Raw genomic sequence first — 17,840 nt, forward strand, 5'->3', positions numbered from 1 at the left:
CATGTTTGTTTGCGCTAGACCCCAACCTCTTCCCCTTTTCCTCCTAATTTGGTACAAACCAACATTAGAACAAACTGTTAAAAATCATGCAGATGAAAAGGTCCTTCCAGACATAGTGGAACTTAGCACACACAAACATCACAAAAAGATACACATTATTGAAATAAGAGTTATCGCAGCTACTGAAAGTTAGTTCAAAACCACATTTTCATCTAATAAATAAACCATTTTCTCCAAGATTAAATGCTCACAACAGTCATTGCCATACGTATGTATACATCAGAAATTATGAAGTCATGTGGAAGGTACTAAGTAGTAGTAGTATTTTACTTTTTGTCTATCATTAAATGATGAATATTGCATGGAGGTTTACTTTACACATATTCACTTGCTAAATCTAAAAAAAAAAAATGGCTGAGACAGATGCATGGAGGTATACACAGGTTAAGAAGAAAGCTATATTTTTTTTGTGAAAGGCATTAAAACCTTGTACACTTAAGTTTTTCTGTTGTAGTGAGCAGTAACTTTCTTATCAAAAAATTTCATTGGAATGAATTAAATCAGTTTTTCATGGACCTTGCAGAGGCGGATTTAGAAGTTTTTCCATGAGGCCCGACCCCCCCCCCCCCCCTCTTTTGTGGGAAAAATTTGGTTGATTATTCAGGAAATCACTGAAGCATGACTAGAGCGGTCCCCCTCTTAGGCAGTCAGTGGGCCCCCCTTATGTAAATTTCTGGATCCGCCACTGTCTTGAACCACTTTTTAGCTTTCATCCTGACATAACGGGCCATATGAGATGTTGCCACGGTATCCTCTTGAACTAACTGTCCGTAAACTTAACATTCTCATCGTCATCTCTGAAACCTTTTGTCCTAATTCATGATTGATAGGATTATCATCCTAGTAACGGTTGTCTTCAATGTATCGTACATTTTTATGATAAAAATGTCCATTCTAATATTATTCATAAAAACCAAATTGGTCAGAGTTAGCGGTAAATTCATTCAGATTAACAGACGCCATCACGAGTTGGTTGACCGTTATGGTATATTTGTTTCACAGATGTTGACGATATGTTCCAATGCAATTGTCGTAACCACAATCTCGTCCTCTTTACTGGAATGTGACCTACCGAATAAGAGTACACTGGGTTTGTACTTACAAGAGCAACACGACGGATGCCACATGTGGAGCATGATCTTCTTACCCTTCCGGAGAACCTGAGATCCACTGGTTTTTGGTGGTGTTTGTGTTTCTCGGTCTTCAGTATTCTGTGTTTTGTATACTGTTCCTTGTCTTTTGATTGTTTTTCGTTTACGCCATGAAATTGTCAGTTTATCTGACAACAAGTCCTATAAAGAGTCAACTGACGATTCAGCCATTTTTTTGTGAATCATATTGCCGACCATTTTGCTTTTTATAATTTCTCTCTTTCTGCTATATATAGATTCCGAGGAAATCATATATAAAGGGTGAACATCGCCGTTCATGTCAGCTACTCCAATAAAGAGTCTACTGTCATTTTGGTCATGTTAACTTATTCATAAAGCTTATTTTGCCTATCAGTTTTAATTTTCATAATTTCTCTCTATCACTGAAGTTCTACAACTCAAATCTATAAACAGAGGTAATATTTGTTTATGGATCAAGTCCACGAACATTATTTTTCCTATAGATTTCCTAAGGAAAATTCAGTTGGTAACATTTGGTCCAGTAGTTTCAGAGAAGATTTTTATTTTGAATTAATGACGCCAAGTCAATAGCTCACATGTCCTTTCGATCCAGGTGAGCTTAGATTAATACAGATTGATATCAATTTGAAATTAAACAAAAAGGAGGAGAAGAGAAGGTAAAAATGACCAAACTTGTATATTTTGATTGTTTCAACTGTTTCTATGGCTTATAAAATCAAATATAGGTGTATAATTTTAGATATGTTTGTATCTTTTAAACTTGTTTAAACTCAAATTTAATATGAAGCTACGAGATATTTGTAAACTTAAAAGTAAAGACAATTTTTCACAAAACATTCAATTTCGGTTGGTGCAAATACCTCAGGATCTCTCAAATGCATAAGCATAAATTCCACTGAAAAAAATCCACAAAAAGACAAAATATTGTTCTTGTAAAGAGCATTAATTTGCATCTCTGCCTCCTCTGGTGACATTATTTTGGAAAATTAAAAACAAAAAACAAAAAACAAGCAATTATCTTATCGCAAAGAGAAAGCCGAGTACACCTTTTTACGTTGAGGCGTGTTCGGGCTGACTGTTTTGTCATGAAACGTATAACAAAATATTTGATATATCTCGCTTTAGATTCGACTGTTTTTGATATATTAAGTTTACATGTTTGTATTATAACATTGAGAATTGACAGTATCAAAATATAAAATGTATGGGTCAAGTGAAATACCTTTATAATGAGTAATAACTACAGAGAAGGTTCGTTGAGATAACAATAAATAAATAAATAAATAAACAAATAAATAAATAAATAAATAAATAAAATAAATAAATAAATAAATAAATAAATAAATAAATAAAAGCTTCGTGCTACTACAAATATATAACTAAAAGTGTATATCTTTCTGGTTTGTTTTTCTTTTATTTTCGTTCACTCATGTTTCACTCAGTTTTTTTTTTCGATTAATAGTTACGCATATTAAATGTTTTATTTATGAAATATATTTAAAAGGTCGGACACATCGTTCACTAACACATCTTAATTCTTAACCAAAAGCAACATACATTATTTTTTGGATCTTAGAAATTACTAACTTAATTTGTTTTTAGTGTTTTATTGAACTTTCGGAAGTTCCCTTGACAAAAGATCATATGCTAATTTTAAGTTGACACAAGACTTTAATGAACAGTAAACGATGCTGAATAGCTTATAGATACATCTTTCTTTTAATGTACTTTTATATCTAACGAGGACTTCATACTTGGAAAAATGTTGTCAGGGTAAAATTATTGTCTGCCGTAATAAAAAATCTGCATCAAACTATTTTCAGCATCAAACTATTTTCTGTCAACAAATTTAGAATTTTAAAAGATATACCAAGTTTAGCAACTTTCTCCACTAACCTCCTTTTCCCTTTCCCCCCAGAAATCATACTTGTTGTCATCCTTTTAGTAAACACTAAATTGTAACAAAGGATTCTGATTTAGGCTGCTGAGGACACGCGTTTCTTATGCACAAGATAGAGATTCATGTGGTTGAATAAAAAGAAAAGTATCTAGAGAGTACCGCATAAATTTGCCAGAGAAACGATTACTAGGATGCTAAGGCTGCAACTAATTTATTTTCTTAACTCGTCTAACTTCGGCCTAACCTGGTATTTCATTCTATATTAATGCTCGCCATCTTAAGGATGTTCGCTCCTCTTGTTTTTGAATTTTTGCCAGATATATTCGGAATCCTCTAGTTTTATCCATGTAGTGCCATTAAAATTTTTTGCTCACTAACCCCTACTTTTTTCCCCATAATTTGATTACATAAAGTTTAAAATGCCGTCTTTGAAAATCTTATAAAATACTTGTTATTTTTTCATAGTTTTTGAATGAAAAAAGGTACCAATGTTGAATGTATGAAAAATCTAGAGAGAATCATTTCCCGCCAAATTTTCAATGGCTTATGTCTCAAAAACAAGCACACGAACCCTTCATTTTTTTCTTCTTTTTTAGTTCCTTTATTTATATAATATCAATTTATAACAGTCTTTTAAAAAGCTTGTTATTTTGAAACAGAGTAGCAAACATCCTTAATACAAATCCTATTACATTTTGATTTTTCAAATCAGTGTTGAAGGCCGTACGATGACATTTAGTTGTTTTCATGAGGCATGAAACACGATGGTTCTCGCCGAGTACTACTGCTTCCTACACCATAACAAAACTTACCTGAGACATGAGGCCCGGTGGTTCTCGTCGAGTACTACTGATTCCTTCACCATAATAAAACTTACCTGAGGCATGAGGCCCGGTGGTTCTGGCCGAGTACTAATGTTTCCTTCACAATAACACAACTTACCTGAGGCATGAGGCCCGGTGGTTCTCGCCGAATACTACTGCTTCTTTCTCAATAAAACACTTACCTGATGCATGAGGGCCGGTGGTTCTCGCCAAATACTACTGCTTCCTTCACTATAACAAAACTTACCACCATGATTTAATCACGGTCGCTGAGAGTTTCGCAAATCAAAGCAAAATAACAACAAACAAACATACAAACAAACAAACAAACCAATAAACAAACAAACAAACAAATAAACAGAGCCTAGTGTTTTACGCATTTAGGAAAAATTGGTATCTCGTATTTATGATATTCGTACATTATTATATGGTCGCTTGTCAAACATAGTGTTGTAAGAATAGTTGTTTTGTCATGTACATTTTCCTCATTAACATTTTCATTCTGGCACTGTCATTTCATTAGTATTCATATTTTTTGCGTCACAGAAATGACCAATATAAAACATTTTAAATTTGTATTATTTAAATTTTTACGTTTTTGCATCAGTATATTTTGTATTTGCATGAAAATCCAGAATGTGTATTATTGAATTTTCTGTTGAAATCATTTTGAATTAAAGAATGTATCACTCAGAATCATTACTGTTTTGATTTACTTTAAAAATGTGGTCTTTTTTTGTATTATCAGCTCTTCTTATTAGGTTTGGATTTCAAACAGTTTAGCATTGTGCATCACTTAAGAGATATAATGGTCAAAATACACATCTGTTATAAAAACCATGCTACTGGTAATGTTTTTATGAATTTGACGAGACTGTCGTACAAGCGAGAGGTTTAGCGCTATAAAACCAGGTTCAATCCACCATTTTCTACATTTGAAAATGCCTGTACCAAGTCAGGAATATGACAGTTGTTGTTCATTCGTTTGATGTGTTTTGTTATTTTAATTTGCCATGTGATTAGGGACTTTCCGATTGAATTTTCCTCGGAGTTCAGTATTTTTGTGATTTTACTTTTTATACAACATGCAGCTATATTCAATCCATATAACTTTCCTATTTAATTTACTCCATTATAAACTACAACAATATAGGGACCAATTGAAGCAAGGTTATTACGAGGAACGATACTAATCAAGGTAACAAGCTTAAGCAACGATTGAAGAATCGCATGACACCCAAAAAGAACGAGACCGGGTGTGTCAAAAAGATAAGCGTTTCTGATATATGATTCCACATTCAACCAAAACTTCAAATTCAGCAAAAGTACACAACCAGGTAAATAACAGAACAGACGACTATTCTGGTATATTAAAATCTAAGTCGGTAAACAAATGTCGTCAGTAAGTTAAGACAACAACAAATCCTTTTCTGAGTTGGGCGTCCTTTTCGTTGTGTGGGATTCAGAAATTTGCAGCCACGTTCGGCAAAAATGGGGACATTAAATCCGATGCCTTGTGTATGGTGAATGAAACGTTTTATTTATCTTAAAATACCCTACAATAACCACCTGAATAGTCGTAATTTGCATTTTACAATGCAAAATTTCTTCCCGTAGCAAACAAATCTTCGTTTTTCCATTGGAAGTCCAACATGTCCGACTATCATGCCGGTCGTTCTATCTTGCAGAACCTACATTTTATTCTAATTGATAATATATTTTCGGCATGAATATGCATGACATTATTGCAACTGGACCTTAAACAAACACTAATGAATGAATGCATCAATAGATTTGTTGTGATGATAAAAAAACCTTCACCAAGGAAATCGTGATATAAAACGTAAGCTCTGTAAATTCAGATCAAATGTGAAACATAGAAAGTTATTATTATACGATAAAACTATTCATGACGAACAACGTTTTATTTGGGAAGAAATATCATAACACGATATTTTTGTGTCCGTCCGGTCTTTTCGTGTCAGATAAACGTTTTTTTTTAGTGAAGGTAGTTTAACAAAGTCGTAATCACATCAACGTGAAACGCTGTACAATGTTCATTATGATTCGAAACGTTACAAATAATATGCTAAATGAGGATTTTGACCCCAATTGCAGGGTAAACTTAACATAGAAATGTGCTATTGTGAAATCAGTACATTCTCAGGTTCATTTCTTTTATTTAGGTAGATTTCCCTGAAGCTGTGGTCACATCAAACCTAGTACACATGTAAATCGGTAGATAAATTCTCCAAATTATATCCCAAAAATAAGGGGTTCTGATCCATCTCTTCACCGAACAAAGAAATATATTGCCAGCGGAGCATAGTGTAATTTTGAGATAAATTTTTCTGTAGTCATAAGCAATAATTTCTATTAACCACTTATCTTCATTGTATAGATAATTAAATCTTAATGTTCCAAATTTTGATCAAATTTAAGAAAACAAAGCTATTTATTTTATATTGCTAAAAATATTTACCTTAAAATAATTCCATTTTCTCCATTAAAGTTTACATGTGTTTATTGAAAAAACAATTAGACCTTATCATACTTAATATGTTCCAAAAGTGAATTCAATCCTCCAATTTATTTGTATTTGGCTATCATTCAATGTATTGATCCTGCATTTATCATAAGAACATTTGCGGTGAGCAGGTAAACATTTATTTCCCTGGAAAGGAAAATTCATTTTCTTGGAATACAAAATAAAATGGTCGCATTTCAAGAAATAAAACAAACACATTTGCATTTTTCACCTGTTCACAAAAATTAAAACAATACGTTATTAATTTAATGTGTCCGAAACGCTATTCTGGATTTACCTTCACCAGGAAAGCATTAAGCCGGATATTTGAAAGCCAAAACATCCGTAAGAACATTATTGTTATCCTGACGCAAGTTCTTCCGACTACCGAACATACACATTTATATTGTTAAAGGATTGACTACAATTCCAATTAAAAGCAAACGATCATAACTTAATATATAAAATGAATAAAACGTTTTGTGCACCCATTGTTGATTTATAGAATTGAGAATTGAAACGGGAAATGTGTCAAAGAGACAATAACTTATCCAAAGAGCACGAAAACAGTCAAAGGCGTCTTCAACGCAGCGAGAACATCCCACACACTGAGTCGGGTTTCAGCTGGCCCCTAAACAATTTTATATACTACTTCAGCGAAATGGACGCCACACTCAACACAGAAGCATAAAAAGTAACCAAAACTAAAAAAACACACAAGTCTTACAAAGGCTACATATTCCTGACTTGGGGCAGGAGCAGAACTGTTGCAGGGCTAAACATGTTTTTTTTCAGATTTCAACACTCTTTTATACCTCTAGACAATGAGGAATAAACAAACACACAGCAATACGCACAGTTAAACTCATTTCAACAGATATTCAAATCCGATGGTAGAATAGGTAACAAAAGAAACCAAGCAAAATGACAATGATTAACATAAGTTAACAAAGGGCTACTAGCAGTTACTGACATGCCATTTCCAAACCTCAAATAAAACGGATCGAAATATTATGTCTTCATAATATGAAAATCAAGCACAATCCCTCCCTTTAGGGGTTTAGTATCATGCAATCATAAATTATACGATAAGAACATAAATCGTATCATGCCAACAACTGTTTCAAAATAAATGTGTTTATTTCCGACGCAAAGGCCTTATGAGTGAATCAATATTAATTCCAAAAAAATCCATCTTTAATGACCTGACAACAATAGCGTAACTATATCCATTCTGAATAGGTCTGTTTATAGGTTACATTAGCTTTAGCGGTGAATGACGATATTTTTGTGCTTGGTATAGAATATTACTATAAATGAGGGGATGTGAAACACCTGAACGTATAAGATGTCTGCACGTTGATTCATATTTACAAATGATTTCCGTGTACCGATGATAAAATTTCGTAAAAGTTTTGACAAGTTTGAAAAAATCCTGACTTAATAATGTTTTAGTAATACAGAGATATCTTTCGTTGATATCAAATACGTTGTTACATACACGGGAGAATCGAACAGGTTGAGATACATAAACACCATTAGACGATGACAAGGGAACGTCACATCTACAAATGGATAATTAACAATAGGAAATGCAAAATCATCTCTTTTATCGTAAATTTTAGTATAAAGCTTGCCGTTAAAGATATATATAGCAAGATACAGGAAATAGCAGTTTTTATTGTTCGTATTAGCTTGATTGAAAGTAGGTTCAACAGGATAAATTTCTTAAATAATGAAGTCATCATTATCAAGAGCCAAAATATCATCCAAATACTAGTATCTAAAAGTGTTATTAAATATTTGCATCAGATGTTGTGTGGATGGGTATTTTTGCTGATTTCAGTCATACATTGTAATTCGTTACAATATATAGAAACCGGTCCGCAATAATTCCGAGAACTTAGTGATATACGGAATCTCCATAGGGAACAACAATGCTATTAAGCAAAAAAATTAAGTGCAGTTACCATATCAAAGCATGTCTAATTTGCATAGTTCTTTTGTTTGTTGTTACTAAAAATAGAACGAGTTTGGACATATTTATTCGCCTTCTGAATTTTAATTGCCTATTCAATTAGGTATATGAATGTTTCCTTATACATATTTCATGAAAGTGATGCTGTATATACGACCAGTAATCAGCACTTCTTTGTTAACATGAATTATCAATGATATGGTCATAACTATGAATGGACTTTAAACAAAACTTTGAAATTTTCGAAATCTAGTGGGGTGGAGTAATTGGTTTGATAAAATAAATGTTTAACTAATGACTAAGCAGGAATGTAGGACAACTAAATCACCAGAATGGGTCAAGGTCTTTTGAACTGAGCGAGTTGACACCTTACTTATAATACAATACAGGTTTATCAATTGATCATTTCTGGTCAAAATCTATCAATATAACCGTCCAGATATCATCGATGCAATTCATTTTACGATGGGTAAAGTTGTTTGTGCTGATGATTTGGTACTGATCGGTGCCGGGGATTGTTGAAAATATATGTAAAATTATTTTTATTCAGAAAAAATGTTTTGTTTTTAGACCAAATTTGACCCTGATAAGAATATATCAAGAAAGGCGAAAGATACCAATAGAACATTCTAACTCTAAGTCGAAAACAATCTGACAAAGCCATGGTAAAAAACGAAAAACTACCAAAAGACAAACAACAGTATACAAAACACATCATACACAACCAACTACTGAGCAACACGCAATTACCAATAACCGATGGTTTTATCAGGTGCTCTGAAAGGGTAAGCTGATTCTGCTTCACATATTGTATGACACCCGTCGTGTTGCTCATGTTATAGATCACATTCGAAGATTGAATCGAGAACATTATTTCAAATAGAATTTACTCGAGTAATTATCCTTATTATGTAACTCTGTAAAAATAAACTATTAAAAATACACTCCTTACGTATTGAAAAGATGCATAAATAAATTGTTTAAAACAAATATGTTTTTTTTTTTATAATCAAATCAACTTTTAAATTCAACATCAAATATGAAGGCTTTCTCATTAGCATGGTTCCGAACAACTATTCGGTTTTCTTTTCTGTCAAAATCAAGTGATATTGGTGAATCAAATGAATCAAAGCTAGTCAGAATATCCTTATATTGTCTGCCGTCTGGAGAAACAATCAATATACCATCGCCATCAGAATTGGCCACATAAACATTTCCCTTGGAATCTGTTGCCAGGCCATACATATCTTTATAGTCTTCCTTATCAAATTCCCACATGACGTTACCGCTCAAATCACAACAGAATAACGAAAATCTGTCGCAAAAGTAGAGCCTGTCTTTATCTACTGTTAAGTATCCGAGGTCAACACCAGGATTTGGAATCGTTCGTATCACGTGACCATCTAGATCCAGTACTACTATACCAGAACAACAAACATACAGTAAGTCATTGCTGCAAGAAATCCCGTAGCATTCACTTTCGGTACGACATGAACTAGTAACAGTGTCATTTGATATATCTATAACCTGAACGATGCAATATCTTGAACAACCTACCGCCACGGTTTCATTGTTTACTCCTGTAATATATCGTGGGTTGTAATCCATGGGTAGATAACGGATATCATTACTTTCTACCGTACTGATTATCAACCTTTGATTGTTATAATCAGGGAACACTACTTTATTGCCTGCAAAGGTGCAATCTATAATTTCTTGGTATTCGTCCTCCCCACATTCAAAGTTTATTTGACGGCGTAAGGTAAATGAAGAAGGAAAGTTATTTATAGGTATTTGAGCTTGTGTGTAGGATTCGTTAGTAGTAATAGTAGCCTCTGGTACTGGTACTGGTATTTGTGTTTGGATGTTGGATTTCTCTGTATCTCTACATTCTTTTGTAGTTTCTGAAAAACAATTCACGATTAAGCAGGAGAGTGACCACTTAAATCTTAGACGTCAGAAATTAGAAACATCAGAACATATTTTAGAAAATGTATCTTAAATATCTGAATACGACATTAGTCTTTTACAATTTCAATACGATAAGATACAAATAGAAGAAAAAAAGTTTTAGGTTGTCACGATTTTTACACTATCGGATGTCATCGAAAATGCTGTTCAGATTTGGATGATGCTCTCCATTGTGTTTGTTGTTAAGTTTAATGAACATTACTACTTCACATGGGTAATGTTTTTATCCTCTAGTCAGCAGCGGTTTTCAGATTGCATTTATTTCCTTCAGCGCATTTTACCTTTACCTTGAGTTATTCTTTGTAAAACAATTGATTTATTTCACTTTTTCTATGCAGGTACTGTTATGGCGGATTATTTTTTGCAAGACTGTTTGATGATCTGCAATTGTTTGCACCTTTTTCATTTGATATTTTTGTATTCACTGTATCATAATTTCTTTTTCTTCATACAAGATCAAATAAAAAGATGTGATATGATTGCCAAAGAGACAACCTCTACCTGAAACCACATGGCGTAGAAGTTAGTAAACATAGGGTGTACCTTATGTCATTGCACTGCCTTGAATAATTAGCCAAATCTATATTGCATTGCAGACTATTAAGTGCCTCGACATGAGAAATGTAATACAAATTAAAGGCAAAAACATTCGACCGGAATTTTATACAAAACAATAAACGAAAAAATAGTATATACAGTTACGAGTGCCCGAAAGCATGTTGACCAGCTACACTCTGAATATGCCTGTCCTAATTTAGAAGCATGCACTACAAAAGTCAAAAAGTCTGAAAAGACCAGTTTTTGTCTGAATTTGCATGAATTTTTAATCGACATTCTTAATTTGTCTGAATAATTTTTAAAAATTCTTGACATAGTATGAATTTGTCTAATAAGGTTCTTGATTTTTCTTGACAAGTGTCTTGACAGTATGAACATTGTCTTAAAATTTCTCGACACTTCCTGTTTCATCTGATAAGAGTCTGGATTAGTCTTGACCAATTCTTGACTGTCTTAAATTTGTCTCGATCTGTTTTGACATATTCTTGACATTCTTAATAATGTCTGAATATGTCTCGACATATTCTTGACATTCTGAATAATGTCTGAATATGTCTCGACACATTCTTGACAGTCTTAAATATGACACTATCTCAACAGTATAAATTTCGCCTGAAATGTGAACAGAATTATTCTGCACTGTTTATGACATTCTATTGCTGTTATATACTCCTTTTTATTATGGCTAAACTAAACTTTGAAGAATCAAGGATTAATTTGGTAAAGTAAGATACCTTTTGGTGCAACTAAGTTGGAATACCCTGAATAATCCCCCATGTAGTTTAATTTTGATTTATTTTTATTAAACATTTAAGTAATTGTTTTCACTTGGAATATAAGTCGAAGGTATTGACAAACAGCATTTAGATTTTTGCCGTTCGCAAAACGAATGTAGGACAGAAAGTCACAGGACAAAGAATTTGTTCCCATCTTGATTCAAAAACCTTATTCATTTTTTAGAACAACCCAAAAACATTTTTTATTAAAATTTGAGTGTTGAATTTTATAATTTTTTTTCAAAAATAAATATTTGTGATAACTCCTTACTGAAAAGAAAAAAATGTTTAGATCTATATTATGCATGTCTGTTTGAGAACCATTTCATAAGACCGATGATTTCTATAAAAATCATTGATGGGACCCATTATAAATACATTTTTTTTTATTATTCCTGGAGTAGATAATAATTTTCCTTTAATCTTTGGGAATTATTCAATTTGTTTTTATGTTAAAATAATTAACTTCATAATTTTGATGAAGAAAATCCATTTCAATTCAATTTTTTCTTATCAAAATGATGATTTTCATTTTCATCTATCAACAAACTTTTTAAATTGTAGTGGCATGGTCGGTCAACTGATAAGTTGTATGGCTGATTACAGGTAAAGCAATAACTTCTATTTGACAGTTGAGTGTACTCTGGGGTGTGGAATACCTTAATTTTATGGGAACATCCTGTCCATGTGTAATACTTAATATATTCCAACAGATGACAATACACAAATTTTTCTTCTGTTAAATGAATGATTTGTATATCATCATAATTTGCTATTTATATAAACCACATTTTGGTATAATAATTATTTACCATATCAATATTGAATATTATGAATGTAGAATGAAATATGTCTACTGTATGATTGGTTTGAATCATTTAATTTATAAGATTTAGGAATCAAAATTTGTAATTATTTAAAAACCCACATTGAAATTGTTTTATATCAACACACCCACATTTGAATTATTTTATACTTTAGATTTCATAGCCATATTTGCATTTGTAAAAATATTTATATACCCAAATTTTCAATTATTTTACATGCCCAACTTTTATTTTTGTTGTAAAGAAGTGTAACTTGAAACAACAGTATATCATATAAAGAGAAATAAAGATTAAAGTTATATCATGAATATTGGTCATGACTTGTAAAACTCAGAACTGTAAAGTAAATTTAAGACACGATTCAAAATGTTCAGAATATGTCAAGCCATACTGAGAAAAAATAAGAATGTCGAGAATATGTCGAGAAATTTCAAGACAGTATTCAAATGTCAAGAATTTGTCAAGAAATTTTAAGACCATATTCAGAATGTCGAGAATATGTCGAGTAAATTTCATACAAATTTAATATAAATGAGAATTTGTCAAGAAAAATTAAGACACAAGTCATACTTTTGGAGAATGTCGAGTAAAAGTTCATGCAAATTAAGACAAAAACTGGTCTTTTCAGACTTTTAGACTTTTGTAGTGATGTATGCAGTTACAAACTGCATACATGCTTCTAAATTAGGACTGGCATATTCAGAGTTACAAACTGCATACATGCTTCTAAATTAGGACAGGCATATTTAGAGTGTAGCTGGTCAACATGCTTTCGGGCACTCAACCCTTCATTAACCTTGGAGGAATGTTACAGTACAATAAAGACAAAAACTGTGCATAATTTGTTAAAAAGCCATTACTCATCAAATGGACCAAAATGACACCTTAAAAAGGCCAAAGACACACAGAGCCGGTCTGGGAGTACTCACAGTTGCCGAAAGCTAGTCAAAAGCCAATAAAAAACTAAACAATAAACTTAGTTCTAAGTCTATCGATCAGATTTCATTCAAATGGATAACACTGTTGTTGAATTGTAAATTTTCACACATCACACTGAGTTATATACAATTTCCTAGATAGAGCTTTACATTGAAGCACTTACCAAATACGTCTCATGTATATGGGCATGTGTTCCCTTATTGAAGTAAAAAAGATTTGCGATACTTACCTTGTATATCATTGGGTTGTTCTGAATCTTTTTTATACGTTTTACACGATGCCATCATCCAAATTATGAGAGTGAATGCCGTTTATTTTCACTATTGAAAGCTATATAAATTAGAAAATGTAATGTGATAGATATGCAATAAGCAAATATAATGAGTAAATAACAATCATTACCGTTTTTAAATTTCTACATGTTTAAAAGATGTTCTACATGTACCATATCTGACTATATGATAACACCAAACTGTATTCTATGCTAACAAAAATGTGTAGATAGTGACCAAAAACCGGCAAGATAACCTCATTAAAAGCTCTTTTAACCTATCTGGCGTGAACCTGGTCTTTTTAAAAGGTTATAATTACATTATATGTATGTTTCATTTGAATCAGCAATAATGATGGCTGACAACAATCACAAGGCACTCCGATATAATATTCTATTTCCGCATAAAACACAACAGTTATGACTGCACTAGTATCAATGATAAGTTTATTAAAAGCCGAGCGTGGTATAATAGTATTTACAAATGTAATCCTGATTTAATTTGGATATAAAAAACTAGTAAAATAATATTCAGTTTATAAAAAGCAAGTATTAATGTTGTCGTTTTATATTTTCAGTATGGCTTCAAAACTGTGAAAGCTGTCACATAGTTAGATATCGAGGTCTTTTTATGATGACATTCATATTTTTATCTATGAGCAAAAGCTTAAAAAAAACACCTTTTGTTTCAATGTGTTTTTTTACAAAGTTGTTCATGAGAGCAAAATACGTAAAGCCTTTCCTCATACTATTTTGTGCAGTTAATATGTGTATGATATGTAAATAATTACCATTTTTTGTATGTTGAACACTGATAAACAACTGTAGCTTTAATTTAAGCCAAATGGGTTAATATACAATTGAGAATGGAAATGGGGAATGTGTCAAAAAGACATAAACCCGACCAAAGAGCAGAAAACACCTGAAGGCCACCAATAGGTCTTCAACACAGCGAGAAAATCCCGGAGGCGGGTTTCAACTGGCCCCTAAACAAAATATGTACTAGTGCAATGAAAATGGACTTCACACCAAATTCCAAAACATATAAATGAACTAAAGTTAAAAAACATGTAAACATTTTTATGACATCAAAGCAACATCGCAATTGTGATCTTGTTCAAAAGCGTCCATTTTATTTTTACCTGTTTATTATATATCAAATGAACATAATTGGACACGCTTGAATGGTTGCAAGAAAAAGGAGGCTCTCATTTCACCACATCCTTCGACCGTAAACTCTTCAATTCACATATATGTAACTTTATTATGAACAAGGCACTCCATATATTTAGAATTTTATGAAATCATTATGGTCATGTTGAATGCCTGATTTGTTAATGTAACAGGGTTAAATACAAATGAAATGCAGTCACATAAATTATGTACTATACCTATACAAAGGAAAAACAATGTGTATTATGATTAAAACATACTTACAAAACAAACAAACGAGTTACTCGGTTACAAAGTTTACCTGTGTGTCAGTAGATTGTGCAATACAAATTGTACGGAAACATTTAAAGACCAAATGCTGATTGATCATTTAACGACAAATTTAATACACCTGTGTAAATGTAAAGTCAATATAAAGGTTGTTTATGTTGTAGGTAATATTTTGTTTCTCTATATTGATATTGTTTATGGAACTACATCATAGAAATGTCCGATCCTCCTTTTTCAAAGAATCCGCTTATTTGAATAAATAAATCGGAAACCATTGGACGGCATTCACATATTTTTATATCATTTCATATTTTTTTTCATCAAAAAACGTTTTAAATCAAATAATTGATTGAGAATTAACAAATAAATCTGTTGTTTGTCTTTTGTCGTTTTTCATCTTTTGCCATGGCATTGTCGCTTTGTTTTCGACAATCATGTGGTATCTTTTGTCTCTATTTAATATACGATGTTAATAATCAACTGCTCATAGATACTAGGATAAAATGTGTATTTGAGCCAGACGCGCGTTTTGTCTACAAAAGACTCATCAGTGACGCTCGAATGAAAAAAAGTTAAAAAGGCCAAATGAAGTACGCAGTTGAAGAGGATTGAGGACCCAAAATTCCTAAAAGTTTTGCCGACTATATACAGTGAGAACGTTATAACATCGTGTTGACAAATATCTCCGCTGAACAGATAGCCTTCTTCAGTGACAAGTAACTTTATCAAATGTAATACAGTATTAGTTGTTTATGTTCTTTTTACAGAAGAAAACACACTTTTTGCCAATAAGACGAGAACTAGTCAAAAACATGATGTTGTTGGATTTCGACAATAATGTCTCTTCAATTATACTCCTAGCCAATACATTTGAAAATCAAAAACATAATACGACTAACTTGGATCAACAGAGGACAATAATGATATTGTTTGTTGCTGTTTGTCATATTTGTTTTTCATTTGTTGTTTGTTTCATCAATCAGGCCATTGATTTTCTCGTTTTGATTATTTTACATTTTTCATTTGTGGACCGATGGTAGCTTTACTATGCGGTATGGGTTTTGCTCATTGTTGTATGTCATACTGTTCATATTTGCTATTTTTTATGTTGAAATGTATACGAAAGTTGTCTCATTGGTAAATATACCACATCTTCTTATTTTTGTATTAAAGTATGAAAATATCAACAGGTACCAATTTTGCAATATAAATCCAGGATAAAAAGGTTCTTCAAATGAATTTTAAGGATTATGTATTCTTATACGCCAGGGTATAAGAAAGATGGTTAACATTTTATATAATGGAACATCGAAATAAAAATGATTGAATCTTGATGGATAGCTTCCATTTCCGAAGAAATATATTATGACTGCTTAGCTTACAATGTCACCTGAAGAAATAGTGATACAGTAGATGATTTGGAATGGGATATCATCGAGAACTTTATATATACTGTGTATTAGTTGTTCAGTGGTTGTCGTTTGTTGCTGTTTGTCATATTTGGTTTTCCTTTGTTGTTTGTTTCATCAATCAGGCCATTGATTTGTTCTCGTTTTGATTGTTTTACATTTTTCATGTTGGACCTTTGGTAGCTGCTTTACTCTGGCCGTCGGGGTGATCTTACACTGACACATCCCGTCCTCATGGGATTACTACTAATCCTAAACTTTGCCGGGATATTATCATGTTCTTTTGTTTTGGCACAATATAATCTTATTGATAGATTCATATTCTGAAAATGTATGGCTTTTTAATCCATAGGCTTTCGAAATAAGTTCAAGATTGATAATGGGGTTTTAATAAGTAACTTATGTATCTAAGATATAAAAAGCTAGGAATGTTTTAATTGATTTATACATCACTGGGTTTTTAATTTTTTACCTTGAGCGTTTCTGATGAAGGTTATTAGGGGACAGCAATTACCGATGTTCACATGATGATCAGGAAGAGATACGTCAAGGCCACAAACAAAAACTGAGGAAAAAAAGAAAACAACCGGGTGCCTTAACAAAAAAAGTCGCCACTATGCATGCATCACCCATCATGCGAATTTACACTCAATCAAAATGTCACAATCGAGAATAGGACACAATCGATTGAATAACACACCAGACAATTAAACTGGTATCTAAAGTTCTAAAATCGGAAAATATTTCCCTATTTGGTTGAGACATCGACACATGGTATCGATCGACAATGTATGATGGTGACAGCAAAATGTAGGTAGTGTCGATTTCAGTCGTTCTTCCTCTTAACATTGTTGGGACAATTTTTGTATAAGGAGCACAACATTGTTAATAAAGAATCCATGACAAATCGCCCCACTGTCAAATCGCCCCACACCAAATCGCCCCACACCAAATCGCCCCACTTTTTCACCAACTCGCCCCACTTTCTAAAAAATCGCCCCACTTATGAAAAAGGGTAAAAGTCTGTATAGTGTGAACATTCACGAGCGTGTTAATTGAGATATGTAACGCCATTTCATTACCAAAAATCAGGAAAACACTGCTAACTCTTCCAAAAGCCCTGGAGTCCCTGAACTGATTTAAAGTTAAGTTGTCTTGTCAGATTTTAAGGTCCGGTTTTGTATTTTTCGTTTTTCTTTTCAGTCATGATGTTGTCGGTCGGTA

General features: G+C 32.4%; 1 protein-coding gene across 1 annotated transcript; it reads right to left on the bottom strand.

Moving 5' to 3' along the window:
- Window positions 1-9,354: 9,354 nt before the first annotated feature.
- Window positions 9,355-15,395, bottom strand: LOC127717465 (uncharacterized). Its single transcript, XM_052223102.1, has 3 exons — window positions 15,202-15,395; window positions 13,723-13,823; window positions 9,355-10,326 (listed from the first exon to the last, which is right to left on the bottom strand). Exons 2-3 carry the CDS (start codon window positions 13,778-13,780, stop codon window positions 9,437-9,439), a joined length of 948 nt encoding a protein of 315 aa, XP_052079062.1. The 5' UTR covers window positions 13,781-13,823; window positions 15,202-15,395; the 3' UTR covers window positions 9,355-9,436.
- Window positions 15,396-17,840: the final 2,445 nt, after the last annotated feature.

This window comes from Mytilus californianus, unplaced genomic scaffold, assembly GCF_021869535.1.
Source record: "Mytilus californianus isolate M0D057914Y unplaced genomic scaffold, xbMytCali1.0.p SCAF_10, whole genome shotgun sequence".
NCBI lineage: Eukaryota > Metazoa > Mollusca > Bivalvia > Mytilida > Mytilidae > Mytilus > Mytilus californianus.